Genomic DNA, 21,305 nt, shown 5'->3' with positions numbered 1-21,305 from the left:
TCATCTCCTTAATCTAGACGTAGCCATCGACTTCATCTTGATTCTAGGCATAAATGGAGCCCTATCTAAAATATTTGTTTTTACTGTATTTGGGTCTAAGCTGTGGATGAGACAAGGCCTCGAATAATGTGACGTCCAATCGCTGCTTCGTTCAAATCCTCCCTTGACCAATCAGGAAAAAATATGAATTCAAAATGAGCATTCTCCTAGCCAATCAATGAGCTTCGCGCCATCACAGAACCTGGTATGTCGTTCACAAGGAGGAACGTTAGTTGTGTTTCAGAGTAACTTATTTAACTTAAATCTGTCTTGTAACGTACGTTTTGTCCCCTGCTTAAGGAATCAATTTAATATTGTACATCAGGTAAGCATGCTACAGTTGTTTTGTTTAGCGAAAAGATGTAATTGTCCAAACTGTAAATATCGCTCTTGGAAAAGTTGAAGTAACGGTAGCCTAACAGATATCCTGCAGTGTTGGGCGCCAAGCTAACATTTATGATTTAACCACGAGCAGCACATACATGTTGGGTATGATTCATTCGTTCCAGTAAAGGAGTTGGACTTATCTGCAATTTTGTGTTTGCTGTGTTAAGTTAGTTAGGATACCGAAGTTGGTAACATGACAACATAACGGAGTCAGTGTTCTGTAGAGTTATTCTAAGTTCATACCAGGCAACTGCAACGTTAACGGCGTGATGTTTTGACTAATTAAGGTTGCACCGAAGAATATGTGATTTTAAGCAGTGTGGATAACTGTATAGGGTAATGTTTACTATTGTCAACGATTTGTTTGGCTTTGAATATTTTCCTTGCAGGGTTTTGTGTCAGCTTTTTTGCTGTGTATGAGATGGTGACGTTACGTTTACGATACCATCAGTTCGCTATCGCTAGCTAAGCTTAATGCCGTGCGTCATTTGTCTTGTCTCAGCCAAATTGCTTGCTAACTGGCTAACGTTAGCATCCTGGGGAGCTAAAGCTAACATACTGTTGTGTCCTCATTGTTCAATTAACTTGCCAGTTTGTAAGGGTGAACACACAACTTAACGTTAACTAGCTATTAAACTTCAACTCTAGGTAAACGTTAAGGTTACATATCATGGGTAACAATCAAATCGCTAATATTAGCCAACGTACGTAGCTAGAAACCGTTTGGTTGTTTGAGTAACGTTAATATTACTAGCATATTAACGTTATTGTACAAATCGTATGTGCTCCTCTGCTTGCCAATTGTGTAAACGTTAGAACAGAGCCCAGTGTAGGTATCTAGATAACGTCCTTGTTAATTATTGAGGTTCTACATTTGAATATATGACGTTTTCCCTCCATTTCCTTTTTGACGCTGTTAAAGGAGAAATATCGAAACTACAACAATGTTAACAGCTGTAAAGCTAACCATCTAACGTTAGGTATACAGTATGCTAGATACATTGTTTTGGATAGCGAAGGGATGTTCCCATGATTTGTATAAGGGTAACTTTAGCTAGCAAGGCAACGATAACGTTGGTTTGACATTTGTCAAGTTAGCACTGAACTCACTAAATTGTCCTTAAACGACCCCGTGTCTAGCCTCAGGGCTTTAGTGTAGGCCAAAACGTGTGCGTCCGCGCAACACCGCTGCATATGCCCACTCTTGTTTCCAAAGTACCTGTATATAAGTTCTGCTGTTGTGGACCTCTGTTTTGGCAAACGCTTAACCACAGGGTTTTAAATAATTAATTAAATTAATTTTGACTTCGTGTGAATCTGCAGCAAAGACAATTTTTTTTGTTTATTTGTTTTTTTATTTTATTGTTCTGTAGATTACATTTAACTCCTATCTAAATAGTGATAGCTATCTACCTGAAAATATGTTGCCGTTAATCTAATCAGCTATGATTTGCTAAGGCATGAAATAAATAAAAGACTACTTTTATCACAGGTCTCCAGGAGTGTTATTCCCAGGGAGCAAACATACTAATGAAAATGTCCATTGTTACTGTCTATCTGCTAAATGGATAAAAAAAACATACATTCGGTTTGAACTAGGTTTAGGGCCAGTGCTTTAAAACTGGCATGCCCACGGGCAGTCAATGCACCCAAGTCCAGACAGTGGTTAGTGGACAGTCCGCTTGGACCATCCTGGTGATGAAATTTGCGTAATGCGCCATGCATGGACATAAATGTCTGTGTTCTTGGGAGCATACTTTCCCCTTTAGTGCAATTAAGTATTTATCTAATTAAGCAGTACCAGTTCATAATCGGTCAGAACCAAAGTAATGATAAGCTCCTGGACAAACAGTGCTGCTCATCAGTATTCATATAATGTTTATTCATTCGAACATAGCTGGCATTTTGACGGTTGGTGCTAGATCGATCAACGAGAGGGATGCTGTGGTTCATGTGACGAAAGCATTCCCATTCTATCGTGTTTATTAATGTTATTTTGTCTGAGCAGTGCTTGTCTCTAAAATATAACTAGCTTAATAGATTGAACACCTATTCTGATATGGCCAGTAGCCAAACTTAAGTCTTCTAGTTAAACTTTGGCGTCCATATAAAATAAGGTAGGCTGTCTACCATATCTGTGTAATATTTTTAAATAGCTATAATAATATTTTATAACCATAAAATGACATAAATGTGCATTAGTGTCTTCTATCCCACGTTGTCCACAGCATCATGCTTAGCTAGATAGAATGTTTCAAATGCCTCAGTCACCAGCTTCTTTTGTTTGCTGCTTTGATTGTATTGTTTTGACTGTTCTAATGCATTGGTCAATGATACCTTTCAGGACCTCGTGAGATATAGATAAGTGTGTGGTTGTAGTGCCAACCTCATTGGTTCACAGGTTACTTCAAAGCAATCAAACCTTCAAAGCACTTTGAGTTGTATTACAGCTGATTCAAAAATTGGTACATTGGTGGAAACTTTCCAGATGTATGAATTTATCTTCTTGTCCACAACACCACTCACTCTCGGCAAGCAGTGTGTTTTTTTTAACTGCATTATAATAACCAGTGTCAGCAGATGAGGCTGTCCACTTATTGTCCTAATTTAACCAAATGAGACTAGGTTACTCCATTGCATGAACATCAGTAGTCTGTATGGGAATAGGCTAATGCCTCTCATAATTATGCACAAACTATGTACAATCACAAGCCTATGCACGAACAAATTAAATGTGCAGGCACAATTGGATTAAAGAACAGATGGGAGTCAAGTCATTTTCTCTAGGGGTAGGGGTTTTTCTCTTGAGGGCCCAATTCCCATTTCCTAAATAACCATATTGGCATTATGAGAGAATAGGAGCCAATGTGTGAGTTAAGACATCATAAACTACTACGATATGAGAGGAACTGTATGAGTACATTTAAAGATTTCTATCACATGAGGACATTTGCGTGTTGTAGACAATAATTTTGTTAGCGTAGGGTACGATTTTAGCCTAACATACTTAGTGGCGTAATGATGAGTAGTAATGTATCACATGTTCACAAAATCTTGCATTTCAGTGTGCATAAGATAGGGTTTCATGGCCAGTTAGGAGTATTTTTTTATTTTTTTTGCTGTGTGAATGTTTTAGCCCTTGTTAACTGTATGCCTACTAATACAAAAGCTCTATGATGCCTTTGGATGGTTATGGAGTGTTGTCAAAAGTTATGTAATGTGTAGGGCCAATAGTTTTCCGCGAAAACGGAAAACGGACGGAATACGCGGAATGGACCATCTGAAACGGAATGGACCACTGAAAACGGAATTGCAACTTTTCAAACGGAAACATAATTTTGTGCATCAAAATCGCCCAAAACCCCCTGTATTTTACCCTGTAAGACTGAATTTCTTTCAAATAAACACAACAAAGATCGCAACAATGAACAAACATTAATTAAAGAACAAAAGCAGTCAGAAAATGTCACGTCTGCGCTGAACTCTGCTCCGGCCACGCCCCCCTTTTCAACGGTAGTCACGCACTCACGTTCATTTGCTCAGCTTCCCAATCGCATTTAAAACTAAAAATGTTAAGTCTTCTGTTGTGTTGATGGCTGTCAAACAACAATCTAAGAAGGGCACGTATTATTCACTGAGTTACCAAGCAGTCTAATTTATGGGGACTAATTAGCACTGCACTGAATTACATTACCATAATAACAATAACACAACTAATATTACTAGATACATATAATAGTGGACATTACACTAGGCAACATGGATCTCATTCATATCTCATCCAGTCGAAATCTTAACAGGATTGAACCCATCTTTATTACAGCGTATCAACATAAGAACAGAACATAGCTAAATCTCCGCTTAGCATCATGCTAATCACTACTAATAGCACGAGCAGGTAGCCCAAAATGTGGTATTTAATACACGATATATCACAGAAGCAACTTCATGAAAACCCTTACTTTCATTAAGTATGCACATAATGCCTCACATACAGGTCGAACAATGATGATTTACGCATTGGAAATGTATAAGGCACAGTATGGTCAACTACTTAGCGACAAACTGAACTTGAGGGTGCTGCACACGCACGCTAACAGCGTTGCTAGGCAACATCACTATCAACAGAGTTTTTCATACGGTTAACGTGCGGAAAGGCATTATACGGCTGTTTTTTTTTTTTTGACGCGGAATCACGGAATTACCAAAAACGTGACACGGAATTTGCTTTTTTTTGACGCGGAAAACTATTGGCCCTAAATGTGTAGATGCAAATGGTATAGAGATTTCTGTAAAGTAGTGTGCTGTTCTCCTGAAGACATTCCCTTGGCTTAGACTTTTGTCTTGGCTTTGTGTTGATGGGTGCTTGGGAGTAGTGATGCACCGTGTACCATTACTAGAAAGGTAACGCTGTACCCTTACGTTAAAAACGATACTATTTTTAGGTACATTAAAATAGCACGCAATCAGAGCCCACTCACTGTTCTGCTCCCTGTCAGGCTGCCTGCATGCATTTACTGCAAGGGTGGGGCTGCCCAGCTCTCACACATGCAACAGGCAGCCCTCACTCACAGCGAGTGATCACATGGCCTCATTCGATGAGCTCTTGCCGACTGTCCTCGGCTGATTGAAAAAAAAAAAAAAAAGATGCCAGATGTGAGATCTTGAAGTACTTTGGATACGAAGCAGACTGGGAAGAAAAGCCTATCGACACACAGAGACCCGTCTGTAAAACATGCTTTAAAGTCACTCAGGCAAAGGGAGGCAACACTTCAAATATGGCTTAGTACTAGGGTTGGGTACCGAGAACCGGTTCCAATATGGCACCGGTTCCTATACAACCGGTACCTACCCGGACCGAAATGTCACGCAGATTTCGGTGCTGCATTGGCCTGTAAATAGTTTTTAATAAAATATGAGCACTTAATGCACAAAGGAACAATGTGGCACTGTTCTGGTAGCACTTGACAGAATATTAATAAGCACGCTAAAGTTGATAAAGGCACCGGAGGACGAAGTCATGTTACTGTAGGTTTATTTCAGCGTGGAGACCCCTTCTCAGCTGCTGCTTCGAGAAAGGCCTATCTGATAGCAGAATGTGTTGGCATTTAAACATTTCAGTCAGGTAGAATACAAAGAAGAGGGGAGGGCCACACCCTTTAGGTGACAGGAAGGGGGGAGACAGTGAGGGGTTCACCTATGGGGGCAGGGGGGGGGGTGATACCAAGTTACAGTTTTAGAGGGGGGAGGGGGGTCACATGTCATTTGCTTAGGGAGAGACAGACAGAGTACACATCCAAAGTGAGTTGCAGATACAAAATAAGGAGTTAGTGTCTTACTACAACAGAATAGCAATGTTTCCAGTTCCATCACACTCATGAAAGTGAAGTTTGGGATAGAGATGCACCGATTGCAAAATTCTTGGCCGATACCGATTTCAGGTTTTTAAGGAGGTCTGACCTGCCAAAACCGGTTTTTCCGATAGCGATTTTCTAAGAAATAATTATAATCATATAATAGACACCATATTTGTTTGGCTTGAGTACCCTTCTCCCAGACAACATTTTGCTTATATAACTGCAATTAAAACCACAACTAGTGGTAGGCTATATGCTATCATACCTCCCCTTTTCAAGAATAAAACATCACAAATAAGAAATAGAGTGAGAGTTTCAACATTGTCTCCTGAGCAGATTTATTTTGAACACTGACATTCAGTCCAGTTTACAGGTCAATAACTAGGATAAAACTAAAATAAATACAAACAAAAGATAAACTGCACTATTATGTACTGAAAATAAACTGGTTCTCAAAGTAAATTGCACATTTTAGGCCTTTGACCTCTCTAAATAAAAAAGTGCATCATAATATGGGATAAAAAAAAAAAAAAATCAATACAAACAGGTAGTTTAAGGTTGTGATCAAAGTACTCCATTCCACTCCCAATGCAATCACTTAACCATCAACGGCAGGTTCTTCTTCACAAACAGAAGCATCTCTGCCTTCTCACCAGAAAGCCTGTTTCTTTTCTCATCTATGACATTACTAGCCAAGCTAAACAAGCGCTCACTATCGACGCTTGTACATGGAGCAGAGAGGTAGGCTTGGGCAAGCGGGGCAAGTGCAGGGTAGTGTGTTTTGTTTTCATGGCAGCGTTTTTTACATCCTAACGTTAACGTTACTCGGCTACTCTCAGCAGCTAGACAGACGTTCATTGTGAAAATAGCGATCTTTTTCTAACAATCATATTCTACTCAACTGTAAGGAATATTATTCTGCATAATGATCGGCTAAATATCCCGATGTGTTTCACATTTTTTAATCGTTATTTGTAAAGATATCCATAGATTTGTAAACTTCTTTTTCTGCACTGGCAGCCATACATACATGTGTAGCATTCCATATGGGACTAGTGGCAACGGGATTTCTGTTAGGGGAGTTGCCATGGTAATGGGTTGACTTGTGGTTGTTCTGAGCACGAGTGAAATACGCTTTTATTAAACGGAGAGCTTCTTATCCTAAGAGATATTTTCTCAGTGTGAGTTCTTTCTTCTGCTATGTTTTGGTTGGGGGGAGTGCAGTGTAATGCCATTTTGCTTAGTTTATATTAATTTACGTAACGTGGACGTTCCTTTTTGATGGGGGGGACGAATGTAGCATTCCACGAGTGAAACACGCTTTTATTAAACGGGGAGCTACTTATCCAAAGAGATATTTTCTCAGTGTGAGTTTTTGAGAGAGCCCTAACACGGACGCTACACATGTCTTAGGCGTTGATCCTCCACGGCTTATTTGTGACTTGCAAGCATTACAAACAGCGTGTTTTGGGTCGTCCTGGCACACAGTGAAATAAGTCCAAATCAGCGACATGTTTTCTTCCCGAGTCTTGCTAGTTTTGAGCTGTTTTGCTCTGGGCGCCTTGAGCTGCTACGCACCGCGCATGCGGGTCAGTTTGAACGGCCGAAAACCGAAAATTACGACAGTGACCGGCAGGTCACCGATTGTGGCCGATTGGATATAAAACCGGCTTTTTTAATCGGCGGCCGATTGATCGGTGCATCTCTAGTTTGGGAACTGATTTGATGACCCTAGTAACACCACTTGCTTGATCCAAACTGTGTTGTTTATCTAATGTTCAGAAGAGTTTGCTTTTAAGTGTAGTGTGGCTGACAGATTCATGATGGTGTGTAACATTACATGATGGTATGTAAACAAGACTTTACATTTTTTGAAGATTGGTTCTTTTTCTGACTAGGACAGAAACAAGCTTAAAAGTGAGGTTTGCAGTTTACATCCCAATGCCTTCCAAAGCCAATCAGATTACACCCCTCCCCGCCGTGCTTCTAAAGCAACATTTTGATTCGCTTAAATTGTTTATGGCTTGTCTGAGCCACTGTGTACACAGTCCTGACGTGGTCAATGGGGAAACAAACACCATTTTTTTCGTTTGTTGTTTTGGGTGCACACACCGAATTAACAGCTGGAAGACTGTGACGAGAATTTAGCTGTCTTTGACAAAAAGTGTATTAGAGTCATGGTGGACTAGAATCGTGGACTGCACTTTAAATGTCTCACTGCAGTCGTTGCAGTGAAAATTGTTCTCTAAAATAACATTCAAAGTCTCTCTGCAGAGCCATCAATTGACCTCACTGGAGTCCCTTGTGCATAATATTGTTTAAACAGACAAAAGTGTAGAGGGGACCCACTGATAGAGCACAGCTCGTTAGGTCTGTCAGCACTTTGGTCAGGAGCCTAGCTCATCACAGTTTCGCTGACATCACAGACTCTTTGTGTCCAATGGGTCCAAGGCCATTGTCACTACTTTTAGACCAATAAACCTAGAAACCTAGTACCTCTAATTTCTGTTATGTACTTGGGCGTGAAGTTAGACCTATCTGCTCAGTCACTCTAATGCATTTCTACAGGAGTAGATAATTGCTGGCTTGACTGTGCCTTTTATAAGCTTGTATTTTTTTTTCATATTCTAATGGTACAGGACATATTTCTCTTGCCAACAGTTTGAGGATGCCAAGCAAGATCCAGAGTGGGGACACTGTGATGGGCCGTTGGCCTGGCAGTACTCTCTACTATGAGGTGAAAGTGCTGAGCTATGACGCAGATACCGAGCTGTACACCGTCATTTACAAGGATGGCACAGAGTTGGAGCTGAAGGACAGTGATATCAAGGTATAATGGACACTTTTTGTCAGGTCATGATCTACTGTGAGGATCAAGAAAAGATGTGTATTGATTTTCTCTATCCTGTTCTGTGCAGAACCACACCGCATTCCGCCAGGTATCAGGGCGTTCTCGTTCTCGCTCTCGCTCACCCTCACGCCGTCGTAGCCGTTCCCGCTCGCCGGCTAGAACTTCACGCCGCTCCTCATCTCGCACCTCTTCTCGCATCAGTGAAGGAAGAAAGGACAAATTGAAGGAGGTGTTGGAAGTCCGGCTCACCCCTGTGGTAAGATCTGCAAGGCATTGAGGCATGAATAATGGCACACAGGGCCATGTTTACATATTGTGTGCTTTTATTCTAAGTTGCATAGATGAGATCTTCAAACCCTGCTTCAACATTTAGTAATCACTTTGATATGAATAGGGAAACCAAATGAATCTGCCCAAGCAACTACTATGTAGCCACACAGGTTGGAATTCTAAGGTTGATGCAATTCTTATGTCAGTTCTGCAAGGCCAGGTCTCTTTCTTTTCCCATCATTACTAGTGTTTTCATTATTATTACCACTGTGAGGCTGTTGGTTTGGTTGACTCCCACATGATAAATTATGGTTACTACAGTGCCATACAAGTTTTTGTGCGCATTCTTGTTGTTTCACATCATGGTGGAAATGCAAGTAGATGATTCAGAAATGGTTCTTATGGGCAAATCATGAGAATTGTGGATCACCCATTGATCCTACATTGCCAGCTGAAACACTACCTGGCCTTTCACAAGTCTTTTTAGTGATTTTTACTTTTATGTTTACTTGAATTTTAAAGGTTCTTCATATGCCTTTAAAGAATACAGATCATATTTGCTTTTATTAGCCTGGTAGTACCTTGAGATTCTTCATCATGAATGCATTTGTCTTTCAAAAGAGCTCAAGGTATTTGGAATGTGCTTTCATTAACAAACAATGATGATGCTGACACAGTTTCCCAGACCATAACATGCTTGTGTAGTCCAGGCAAAGTACATATTCAATAAGTGTGGAGCTCATGTGCATATTCAAATTATTTCAAAAGAAACTTGTAATACAAAAAAAGTTATTGTCATGTATACTTTTACCATGTAAAGTTTTATTGTGGTAGGAGCAAAGAAAAAATTAAGCCTATTTGGGTGTATTTTGGGCATATTCGATTAGTGTATAGCTAATTTGCATATTACAATTCATTTTAAAAGAAACTTGTAATACAAAATGTTTGGACTATGTGGCCTTATAGTCAAAGTTATGGAACAATTGTGGCCGTATTTTCCCCCATATGTTTTCTGACCAGCTCATCATTTGCTCAGTGTTGCTTTCGAAGTTGAAGATGCCTAGTTTTAAACCTGTTGTATATACTGTGGCTGTTATATTGACATTACGAAAATACTAAATATCTGGCTACCTCCAGTTTATTACTACCTAGAAAAATTACGATTTTATTTTGAATGAATGATTTCCCTTATCTTCATAACCTTTTATTTCATAATTTTTACTTCCCTTCACCTTGTGTCCATATGCAATCCTTTCAGGTGCTTTCACCAACTGAAAATAACAGCAACAACAAGCATGAACAGAAACAGGAAACCATTGAGGTGAGCTTACAGGTTTGGCAGAAACAGTGCTATATACAGAGCCTTGCAAAATTGAACTATTTACTAATAAACAAACATACAATAATTAAACAAATATATATTTACTGCTTGCATAAGTTATCCACCCCCTTTAGTTTTTTATGTTCTAAATTTAGACGGATGATAAACAATTCACAAATGATTCAGAGATGTCACTAATGTGTCCATCATTGGATGAATATAGGGCTGTAACGATACACCTACCTCACGATTCGATTCGTATCACGATTCTTGACCCACGGTTCGATACACCCCACGATATTATAATTATTATTATTATTTTTTATTTTATTTCACATTAGAATAAGTATGAGCTATAAAAAAATGAAGAAACAATTTATAACCAAATATTGAGGTTTTTATTACTCAAAGCAATGCTGTTGAAAAACATTCAACAAACTTCTGAAAAAGTAGGCTTGAACATAGCCTAAAAATATGAGGGAAACAACACATAAATAACCAAATAACTTAAACTATGATGGCAGTGTATGGCCAAATGTGACAGACCCTAACTGCCACGTATTTTATGAACAGGGCCCAGGCTTATCAAATGAATGAATATCGAGGAGGCAAGAGTTTAGCAAAATAAAACGTTTTATTTCTGTAGTTTAATAAATATCTGGTCACTGGTATTTAATGACATGACAAAAACAGTTCTCACACACGCACACCCTCATACACTGCCATCAGTTACTCACGATTACCCGTGATATACAGGCTACTGGCAACAGTAACACACCCACCAAAAAGAGCTATAAGATCTGGAATAACCCATCTCACGCACACGAACCAGAGCAATCAAACGTGTTACAATGTTTCAGAACACTACACACATTAGTGAATAGCCGCCACACTACTAAACCACGTATTATGGTATGCACTTCCACTCAATGCGCACACTTGGGAACCACTACAAACTGAACGTTAGGGTTACACAGTAACCCCGTACATCACAAGATGGCCGTTAAGTAACGAAAGCACACACACACATTCATACAAACAAAATACAGAAAGATCCAAAGAAAGTAACATAAAGTACTGGTGGCTCTCTCACAGCCTATTAACTCAAAACTATTTAAGTACGGGAAAACAGTGGTCAAAACACGACGCAGTCGCAGTGTACGTCTTTCTTCTGAGGGAGCGTTAGACTACCCGCAACCAAAACTCCGGAGAGGGAGAGACAGCAACGGAGCAATTAACGCACACACTTCTATTCTCCGTGCAGAGCAGTCCTCCAGCGACAAACAATCCGGCAACCACGCGCCAACAATTCAAATGGCCGATTCAAATGTCATCTGAGGTAGCCATTGCGCACAGCACACGTGTAGGCTTACTAGCGAACCAAACTTTTTGTATCACGTGACCGCTGAGGGCATGTCTCGGTTCTGCCTCCTCGCATCGCGATGCAGGTTCGTGGCCCAGAGTGTCGCGATTTCTCGGTTCGATCCAATATCGTTACAGCCCTAGATGAATAGCAATTCTAATTCTCTTATCTGCAATTTAATTTATGGCTCCAATAAAGAGATATTCTTACCTGAACTAATTAAACTCTTGCTACCAGTAGTTTTTGAAAATAATATAAAAGATACCCACACCAACAATGCCACTCATTTCGTATGTAATGTGTGGTTTGAGAGGGAGTGAGACAGCTCGTATAGCCTTGGACCACATGTGTTTACTTGGCTTCAAGTGCTTAAAGATGGACATTAGTAGTATAATAATAACTCCATTCCACAGTAAATAAAAAATGGCTTTGCATGGGGACTTATTGGGAAGTGATCAAAACATAGATGCTCATATTTTATTTCAGAAATGATTCACCAAGTTGTCAGTACTGTTTGTAATGGAAGCTATATGCAGGCTATAATTGTATTGATTCCTTAATAAAGATTAACAAATTGGAGCAGGATCAGCACAGATTCATTCATATTTTCTGCAAACTCTCCCAGGCTTAACAGTGTAATGCCAGCTTCCTAGATTAGTAGCATTAGTTACTGTTATGACTTAAATCACTTAGAACAGTAAGATCTGTATACATTTGGTCAAGAATTGGGAAAAATCACTGCAGAACAATGGGCAAAACAGGTACATATTTACCACAATAGTATTGCAGTGAAATGATTTCCTACAATATATTTATTTAAAGGACTACATTTATGCAAGCAGTTAATTTAGTTTTTTGCTTTTTAATCATGTTTATTAATACATGTATACAAATTACTTGTTTTTTTGCATTTGGAAATGTACTAGAGCATAGATATTTACAATAAAAAGAAAAGGTGAGTCGATCATTAAATTGAGACATCGTGAGTGCATGTTGTTTTTTCCATTTTTGATGGTGCCTCTTTGTACAAAGACTAAGCTGACGGGGACAAAGCCAGCAGGCCCTCCCGTGATCATGTGTCTCAATGCGTGTTGTGTGGTCCACTCTAGAAAGCTGACCTTCCAAAACACCCAAAAATGTAGTATGTGTTCGCATGTGTTATCGTCAAAGATAAACCTGCTCCATTCCTCCACATTCACTCATCTCAGACACTACCCTCAGTCCTTAAATGTGTTCAGTATCCCATCATTTTGTAAACTTTTAGTTATTAAAGTTGTTCCTACTGTCCGTCTCTCAAAAGCCAAAGGTGGAGCCGGAGCAGCGGAGCCGTTACAATCTGCGTCGACGGAAGGATGGTGAACCCAAACCAGCTGAAGAGGTGAAGGAGGAGAAGGAACCTACATCATCGCCATGTCCAACGTTAAAGACCACTGAGCTGGAGTTTGGTGGCAGGATTGGTAGGATTGTGTGAATGCAAGCCTACACATAGGAAGCAAATGCTTCAAATATGCATTTGATTTATTTTAAATCCTTATTTCCTCAACTTTATTAATAATTATGTTATAAACTTTAAGAGTTATAAAGTAGTATAGTTTCACATGTCTTGTTAAGTGTAAAGTCTTAATATACTTTCTTTTTTTTTATACTTTCTTTTTAAAGAAACAAAGATACAATGAGACATACATATATACATACAAACATTTAATATACTTTCTATTACAATCAAAACATTTTAAATATTTTTTTTTCTTTCCTTTCCCATTCTGTTGTTCCTTGAAGGCACGTTCATCATGCTGCTGTTCCTGCCATCTGTTGTGCTGCATCTCCTCCTCCAAGTGTCCCAGGAAGATGGCAGCCTCCTGACACTCCCTGCCAGCCTGCCTACTGCTGAGGCTCTTTGGGACTGGCAAGTGTTTGGCCTGGTCCTACTCTGGCTGTGTTTTCAGGCTTTGCTGTGTATGCTGCCATTGGGAAAGGTAATATAGACACACATGACTAACTGCATGGCTGCAAAGGATTCTCTTTCTCAGATGAAGTAAATGTCTTGTATTCAGAAATGTTGAGGGCTGTAATATAGTGCCCCCCATGCAAAATATCCTGTCTGCTTAATCCCAACAGATTTATTGAAATCAGGCATCACCCTTTAACTCTTACAACTTTAATAACAAACTTTTTTTTTTTTTAAGTCCTGCTTTCACTTTTGACTAAAAATAGCCACAGCTATGTGGTCTGCCATCTAATTCCCTTTTTGTCAAATTCAGTGAGTTGTTCCCTGGATTGTGGACTTTACCTTAGTTAAATTCTTGAGAGTAAACACACTCTTGTGTTCAAATTATCCACCATTCTGTGCAATGATGGTTTAAAGCATATGTTCAGTGTAGCGTCCATGTTAACTTATCACAAAAATAATAGTTTGTCGTGACTAGAGTATGTTCCCTCTTTTCCAACTTGCATGCATGGGTAAAACATGTAACCAAATGATGTACCTACAGGTTGTGGATGGAATGCCCTTGAAGACTGGAAAGAAATTGAAATATAGGATTAATGGTATGCTTCTAACGTGTTTTCTATTAAAGAGAGTGGCGTTTGAAGTGTATTTCAATCTGCTCATTGAGTTGCTGCTGATATCTTTTGTGCATCTACTCGCAGGCTTCCTTGCACTGCTCATCAGTGCGGTGGCTGTCGGCGTGGCACTGCACCAGGAGGTGGACCTCACTTACATCCATACTCATTTCCTGCAGTTCTTTTCATCAGCAGTGGTGCTATCTGTTCTACTGAGTGTGTACCTCTACACTCGCTCATACCACCTCTCCGAGGAAGAGCAGGCTCCCAGTGGGAACTCGGGTGAGTGCAATTCAGAAATAGAAATTCATTTTTTTCTGTATTGATCAATGAAAGGATTTGCATGTAATGTAGGGATGCAAATTATCGATTAATTCATTAATCATTAGTTGATAATCTTATCGATCGACTTTCGATTAATTGATAAGCGGCGTTTTTCACCTGAGTTTCAGTGTTTCAATAGGGCCTTTACAAATATCAGCTAAATAGTTGAGTTATTATATTACATTACATTCTGATAATTCTATTCTATTCTATTCTATTATACATTCCTCAAGTAATTATGCATTAGGATAAGAAAGCAGAAAAGTTTTTTTTATGGTATAACAAAATACATTCTTTAATTTAAAACAAAGAAATAAATTATGGACTGGCTCAGTTCTTGCATTTGAAACAGACATAAAAAAAAAGAATAGAAGAAATTAAATAGAGAGCCAAACAGAATATTATTGAGCCTATAGATTATGAAGAAACTGCATCTAGGCTATTACAAGCTAAATAGCCGACACAACTCTCTGAAGTTTAACTCGCGCTCACGGTAGTGAGGGATAGAGTAGTTACATTCTTAATGGCAAGCCATCAGGCAAAGGTAAGCTAGCCCGCTAACGAGCTAGGTATATAATATCATTAAGCCTGAGTGAGCTAGTCCGCTATCAAGCTAAATAGCCAACTCAACTCTTACTTACTTACTCTCATGAGCCAAACTCGCGGGCACACGTTAGCACGGGAGTAGACAGAGATATTCATAGCAAGGTGAGCTAGCCCGCTAACGAGCTAGGTAGCTAACTCTATGAAGTCTCAGTGAGCTAGCCCGCTAACAAACTAATAGCTAACCTCGCGGCAGTAAGCGAGAGAAGGTATAATACAGTGTAGCTGTGATTTTAGGTTGATCAGGTGAACTGGTGGTGCCATGCAGGACAGAAGCATGCACGGTGTTCAAATGATAACTGAGTGAGCTAGTGGAACTATTGTATTTCAATACCGCATTAAACAGAGAACATTTGACTTCTTTGCCTGAATTAACAATGTTGAAGTGGTCCCACACCGCACTTCTTTTCGCTCGCTTCATTTTGTTTTCAACCGGTCTCTCGCGCTAGCGCCCTCTAGCGATTAATCGTGATTAATACATTTTGATCGAGCAACCTCTAAATCGACAATTAATCTAAAGTCGATTAATCATTTGCATCCCTAATGTAATGGTAGCCTTCCAAAACCTCAAGCTGTAGTAGCGGTGGCTGTCTGCTAATTCAAAAGTCAATTAGACGTACAGGTGCCTAGTTTGCCTTTACTATGTTATTTTAACATACAAACAACAACCTGTAATGGATGGATCGCCTGACATCTTCTCATCGTTGAGGAGTAAATAAGATAATTTCTGCACATTTTTTTATGGTTTCACTATACATTTCACTACCTACGGTTCATTCATGGCCAACACTAAAAAAGGCACTTGGGTCAACAATTGTATGCACTTGAAATATTATTATTATTCATTTTGATTTAATTTGAGAGCAACACAACCATAACAACTCATTAAAAAGCCTACTTTTTTCTGCTACTTGCAGTGTGCAACTGGGTATGAAGGAATGTAATAAACAGCCAAGAAATTACGTGCACAAATAAATGACATAAACATAAAACAGGGATGGAGTGGATAAAGATTCAAATATATAATCTTAAAGATAAAAAATTAGAATACATAAAATTCATAACAAGATAAAATAAAACTGCAGAGATATAGTTTATCTATCCCCCTAATATCATGATGAAAATCCAAGTAAAATAAATTGACAAAAATGCGGCACCAAGGTCGTAGCTAGTTAAAGGCTAAGGTGGATAGATATGTTTTTAGCTTTCTTTGAAAAAATAAATGTGTTGCGAGCTGGCTTCTCTGATATTTACAGGCAGCGTGTTCCATAGCTTTGAGGCGTAATTGACAGGCTGCGTCCCCGATTTTCTTACGGCAGTTGCTGGGAACCTACAATAAACCAGCATTACATAATCACAGTGTTCTTGAAGGCAAGCATTGACAAGATAGTTTGCGATGTAACTTGGTCCTAGCCCATTAAGGGCTTTGTATATATTGCAAAGGACCTATAAAATCAATTCTAAATGTCACCGGAAGCCAGTGCAGAGCAGCTAAAACTGGACTATTGTGCTCTCCTCTTGGTCCTGGTTAATAGCCGAGCTGCAAGGTTCAGCTGCAAAATGGTCTTTAAAAATAAATAAAAAAGACTGTGTAATAACACTAGCAACTTCAACCAGGCTAATCTTAAACTAGTTATCTACTAGTTCATCATGACTAGCATACCTTATAACCATAACTGAAATAACTGGACTATGCAATAAGTGGTTGATAAACTCTCTTACCTGACCTCTACGTTATATGGTCCACTGAAAGTTCTCGTCATTAAGATTTACTGTGTTTGGTTGGTCACTGATGAAGTGTGCATAGCAAGCTTGTTTCAGCTACGTTTTTTGAACACAGCAGTTGGGTTCTGTTATTTGTAGGCTGATATGTCTATGGATAATACCAAAAACATTAGTCATAAAGTAACTTGTGTTATACTTATTGAGCTGAGTGGAGAGCAGCAAGCTGCATTTTTAAAGTCATCACGCTACAAAGCCAGTGATTAGAGTACAGTAGATACTGGGACTGTGAGGTGTTGCTTATTTTGAAGTTTGAAGTTTCTGCGATTGGTCCCTTAGGATATCTAATTCATGACTTCTTCATGGGCCGGGAGCTGAACCCACGCATCAGAAGCTTCGATGTGAAATTCTTCTGTGAAATGCGTCCAGGTTTAATTGGTTGGGTGAGTGTGTCTTTAGGTCTGTTATTTTGATTTGAATGGCTCCCTCAAAGCTAGACCCTTGTTTCTTAGTTTTTACACTGCATTTGAAAAGTGTCTTTAAAATGCAATCAGACTTAATGGGAATAACACTTTTTTTCACCAGCTTCTTATCAATTTCTCCATGCTGCTTGCTGAGATGAAAGTCCAGAAGCTGGACAACCCCTCCCCTGCCATGTTGCTGGTGACCATCTTCCAATTCCTCTGGGTGGCAGATGGACTTTGGCATGAGGTGAAGTAGTTTTCTTTTAAGGTTTAAACAAGATTTGAACACAATGTTGTACACACTGGTATTTACATTAATCTAAAAAAAAAAAAAAGGGAAAAAAAGCAGTGTTGAGTACAGCTCAAAATCATGTAGGTGAATGGTGTACAAAGGTGTCGGAATCAAATCAATTAATGCCTGCTACAGTTGATTTTGAAGATTACCCATGAAAGGCTGCCATCTAACGGTTAATTTGAACTATAACCAAGCGGTATCAGCAACTCATTTTCTACATGCAAACTGTTTTTTATCTCTGGCTCTCTTAATAGTCATTCCCCTTTTACAAATTTACCTTAGCTTACACATACAAGTAGACTCAATTTTCTTTTTTTGCACAACAAATAATCAGCTTTCACTACAGAAGGCCTATGATATAGTCAAAACTGCTAAATACAGCTAACGTTAATGATAGTCAGCTCTATTGGATCAAAGCAGCTCATAACCATGAAAAGTGATTACTGGCATTATCCGTAATGGAGGTTTGCTCAAAAAGTAAACCGGGGCAAATCTGGCATATTGTGCTTCCAATGAAGGTAACATATTGTATATTTATCTGCTTAATAGATAAATTGTGACTGAGCAGTGATGTTTTGTGATGAGCATATGGATATTTTCCTTGTCTGAGAATATCTCGCCATGCCTATTTCCCAAATCCACAAGTTGTATTTGTCGCTGGAGTTCATGACCCTGTCCAGGTGGAATATGCAGTTTCTTCTGTGATTCAGCACACAGGGTCCTTTAGTGGATGGAGACTTTAGTTACCTTTAGTAAAAAACTGAATTAAGTATGATGAGCATCACTGAGCCATAAACCAAACAGGTGCCAGGTCATTGAAGTATTCAGGTTATGATCAAACACATCAGATCAGATGCTAATGCTAGGTCTGAAGCAGGAGGGATTCACACTTAGACTAGCTATTACGTGTTGCTGTGTAGTGATGACAGCTAGGATCACAAGTGGGCCCTAGTTGTTATCTGGTTAAGGTTTGAAGCTGTAACAGACTTTCATTTACCTTTTGATTTACCTCTTGAATTTCAGGAAAAACTTCTGACTACTATGGATATAGTTCATGATGGCTTTGGGTTCATGCTGGCTTTTGGAGACCTGGTGTGGGTCCCTTTCACTTTTACCTGCCAAGCACACTATTTGGTCAATCACCCAAGCGAGCTCTCTACATTGTTAATTGCAGTCATTATCACTATCAAAGGTGAGTAAAGACAAAAATACTTAGTTTCAGAGTAACTGGCAGGTTTGCATTAAGTAACTAACTTTTTAATAGTATGTTATAGTATGTAAACTAATTGTTTTTCATTACAATTTGTTCTGACCCAAAGGAATTGGATACTTTGTATTTCGCAAAGCGAACTCCCAGAAAAATAACTTCAGAAAAAACCCATCTGATCCATCACATTCCCGTAAGTGAAGCAATTTGAAATATTTTTGTACATGTGTATGGTGTAATTGAATATGTCTAAGATATTTTTTTTCTTCTGCAGATCTGAAGACCATCTCCACTGCCACTGGAAAGAGCCTCATTGTGTCTGGATTGTGGGGCTTTGTCCGCCATCCCAACTACTTGGGTGACCTACTCATGGGCCTTGCTTGGTCTCTCCCGTGTGGTAAGTGACATGCCACGTTAAATCACCTAGAGCCGTACAGGTCATGTAGTGGATTTAAATTAAATCTCTGCTTTGAAAACTCCCCATCGAAAAGTGTCTGCATTCAAAATGTTAATCAGTCCTATTAATTATATTGTCCTTCCATACAAATCACAAAATCCAAAGTGACGCATTTTGACCCTATATTTTCTCAAAGGGATTAATGGTCTTGGTTTCAAACAAAGTACCAGTAACTTATATACACATATTTAAATGTAAAGAAGAATGTGCTCTTATGTCGTGTTTGGCAAATCATTTTCGGATGAAAATGGGCAATTCACAAAGGTCCTGAATCACCTTTCGTGCTGAATTGATTTGGGCATTGTATCTAATGTTACTTTGTGTGTAGATGGTGACTATGTAGAATGAGTCTGAAACTGTGGTTGGGATTGGGTTCTGCTTTTTAACCTGGTTCTGAATGCAGTTAAGCTCTGTCTGATTTTGACTGAATCTCAAGATTAATTTGAGGGTCCTTCATGTTATCGATAAAAGTTAAACAAAGAAAAAAGTTACCTTTAGTTATGGTAGTTTGTTTTGCTGTTTGGTGTTGACTTTTAATGTTTTTTTGTAGGGTTTGTGCATGTTGCGCCACACTTCTATCTTATTTATCTGGTCCTCCTGCTGATACACCGCGACTCCCGAGATGAACATCAGTGCAGGAAGAAGTATGGCTCTGCGTGGGATGAGTACTGCAAAGCAGTACCTTACCGCTTCTTCCCCCGGATCTACTGAGCCCCACTGCCTCACTCCATCCACGGAATTGGAACAAGAATCTTTCATGTTGAGACTGTTTTAAATGGGATCAAATATTTTAGTTTGTTTTTCAAATAAGTACAATTAAGGTTGGCATTTTAATGCTAAAGTAAACTGGATTGTGATACTTTTTACTTTTTGTTTATTTAGAAAAAGATCCGTTTTGTGGTGTACATTCCTGTACATAGATCTGTTTTCAAGTTTGCATGATAACCAGCAACATTGCTTGTCTTACAAAGTTATTCATTTGTGTTACCTTAAGTATTAAATCATCAGTCTCAGCTTGATATTTAACATTTTATTTTGAAAGGTATATTTTGGTATCAATGTGTATCTTGTATTAAGAGATATGAATCCTCTTATGTACAGTAAAACAGATGTTTTCTCTCAGGACTTCAACGTTGAAAGAAAAAAATATCTTCATGGTTGTGTATATTTTTATAATAGATTTGTTGTGTAGTTTGGATTTGTAGTATATTTTTATCCAAATGTTGTATTTTGTAATTTGGCTACTCAAATGAATTGTAATTTTCTTAAATGTGAATGCTTTTTTTTCCTGAATAAAATGTAAATATAGATTATCATGGTGAGATAGATTTTGAGATTTTTTTTTCATAATGTCTGTTGTAGTTGTAGATTGAAGGTGTTTTTTAGGGTTTGTTTTGAACAGAATAGAAGTTATTTCCACAGATCGTTTCATTGATCGCAGTTAAATTTTGGCACCTGTGTTTTTTGTATTTATTTAATTTTTTTTGCATTGGTCTTTCAGATATGTTGATGTTTTCACAGTTTAAATTTGAGAAGAATAAATATAAATAAGGATGTCTGTTTTTCTATTTTCATTTAGTAATATAGTACGTATAGAAATCTTCTAACATTTGGACATTTTGCATACAAACTGTCGTAAAAGTTCAACACCAGATGTCGTGCAGATTTATTAGCAAATGAGAGGCGGTCATTATTTTGAAAGTAACTTGACTTTAAAGATTCTTCTGCAGCAGCTTAGTATATGCTGAAGCAAAATTTGCAGCAAAACTTCAGTCACCGATTTATGACTTAAAATAGGGCCATCAACCTGTTTGGTACATTTTAGATCTTTCCAGGGGTCTGCGTACCAATGTAGTCACATCCTTAACCTTATAGTTAGACGTGCAACATAGTAGGAACTCAATGCAACCAGCTGCCATTCAATTTTAATTAGTGTTGTTGACGATTCACAGTGACGAGACATGTGCCTGTTCCACGGCAACTAGGCGGGGTGAAAATTGGCTTATAGGTCTATTGTATGCAATACTGAGCAACGAAGAAATGTATCATGTATTTACCATCTTATGTTTCTATGTATTGTGTA

At 38.7% G+C, this 21,305-nt stretch overlaps 1 protein-coding gene across 1 annotated transcript; it reads left to right on the top strand.

Annotated features, from left to right (window-relative positions):
• The first annotated feature begins 286 nt into the window (after positions 1-286).
• lbr (lamin B receptor) lies at positions 287-20,301 on the top strand. Its single transcript, XM_080831956.1, has 14 exons — positions 287-364; positions 8,445-8,613; positions 8,702-8,890; positions 10,163-10,225; positions 12,889-13,045; positions 13,368-13,564; positions 14,081-14,135; positions 14,238-14,432; positions 17,139-17,242; positions 17,385-17,510; positions 18,582-18,750; positions 18,878-18,958; positions 19,040-19,162; positions 19,773-20,301. Exons 2-14 carry the CDS (start codon positions 8,452-8,454, stop codon positions 19,931-19,933), a joined length of 1,782 nt encoding a protein of 593 aa, XP_080688082.1. The 5' UTR covers positions 287-364; positions 8,445-8,451; the 3' UTR covers positions 19,934-20,301.
• Positions 20,302-21,305: the final 1,004 nt, after the last annotated feature.

This window comes from Sprattus sprattus (genome assembly GCF_963457725.1).
Source record: "Sprattus sprattus genome assembly, chromosome: 2".
Lineage (NCBI taxonomy): Eukaryota > Metazoa > Chordata > Actinopteri > Clupeiformes > Clupeidae > Sprattus > Sprattus sprattus.
This window is presented reverse-complemented; position numbering and strand designations above follow the sequence as displayed.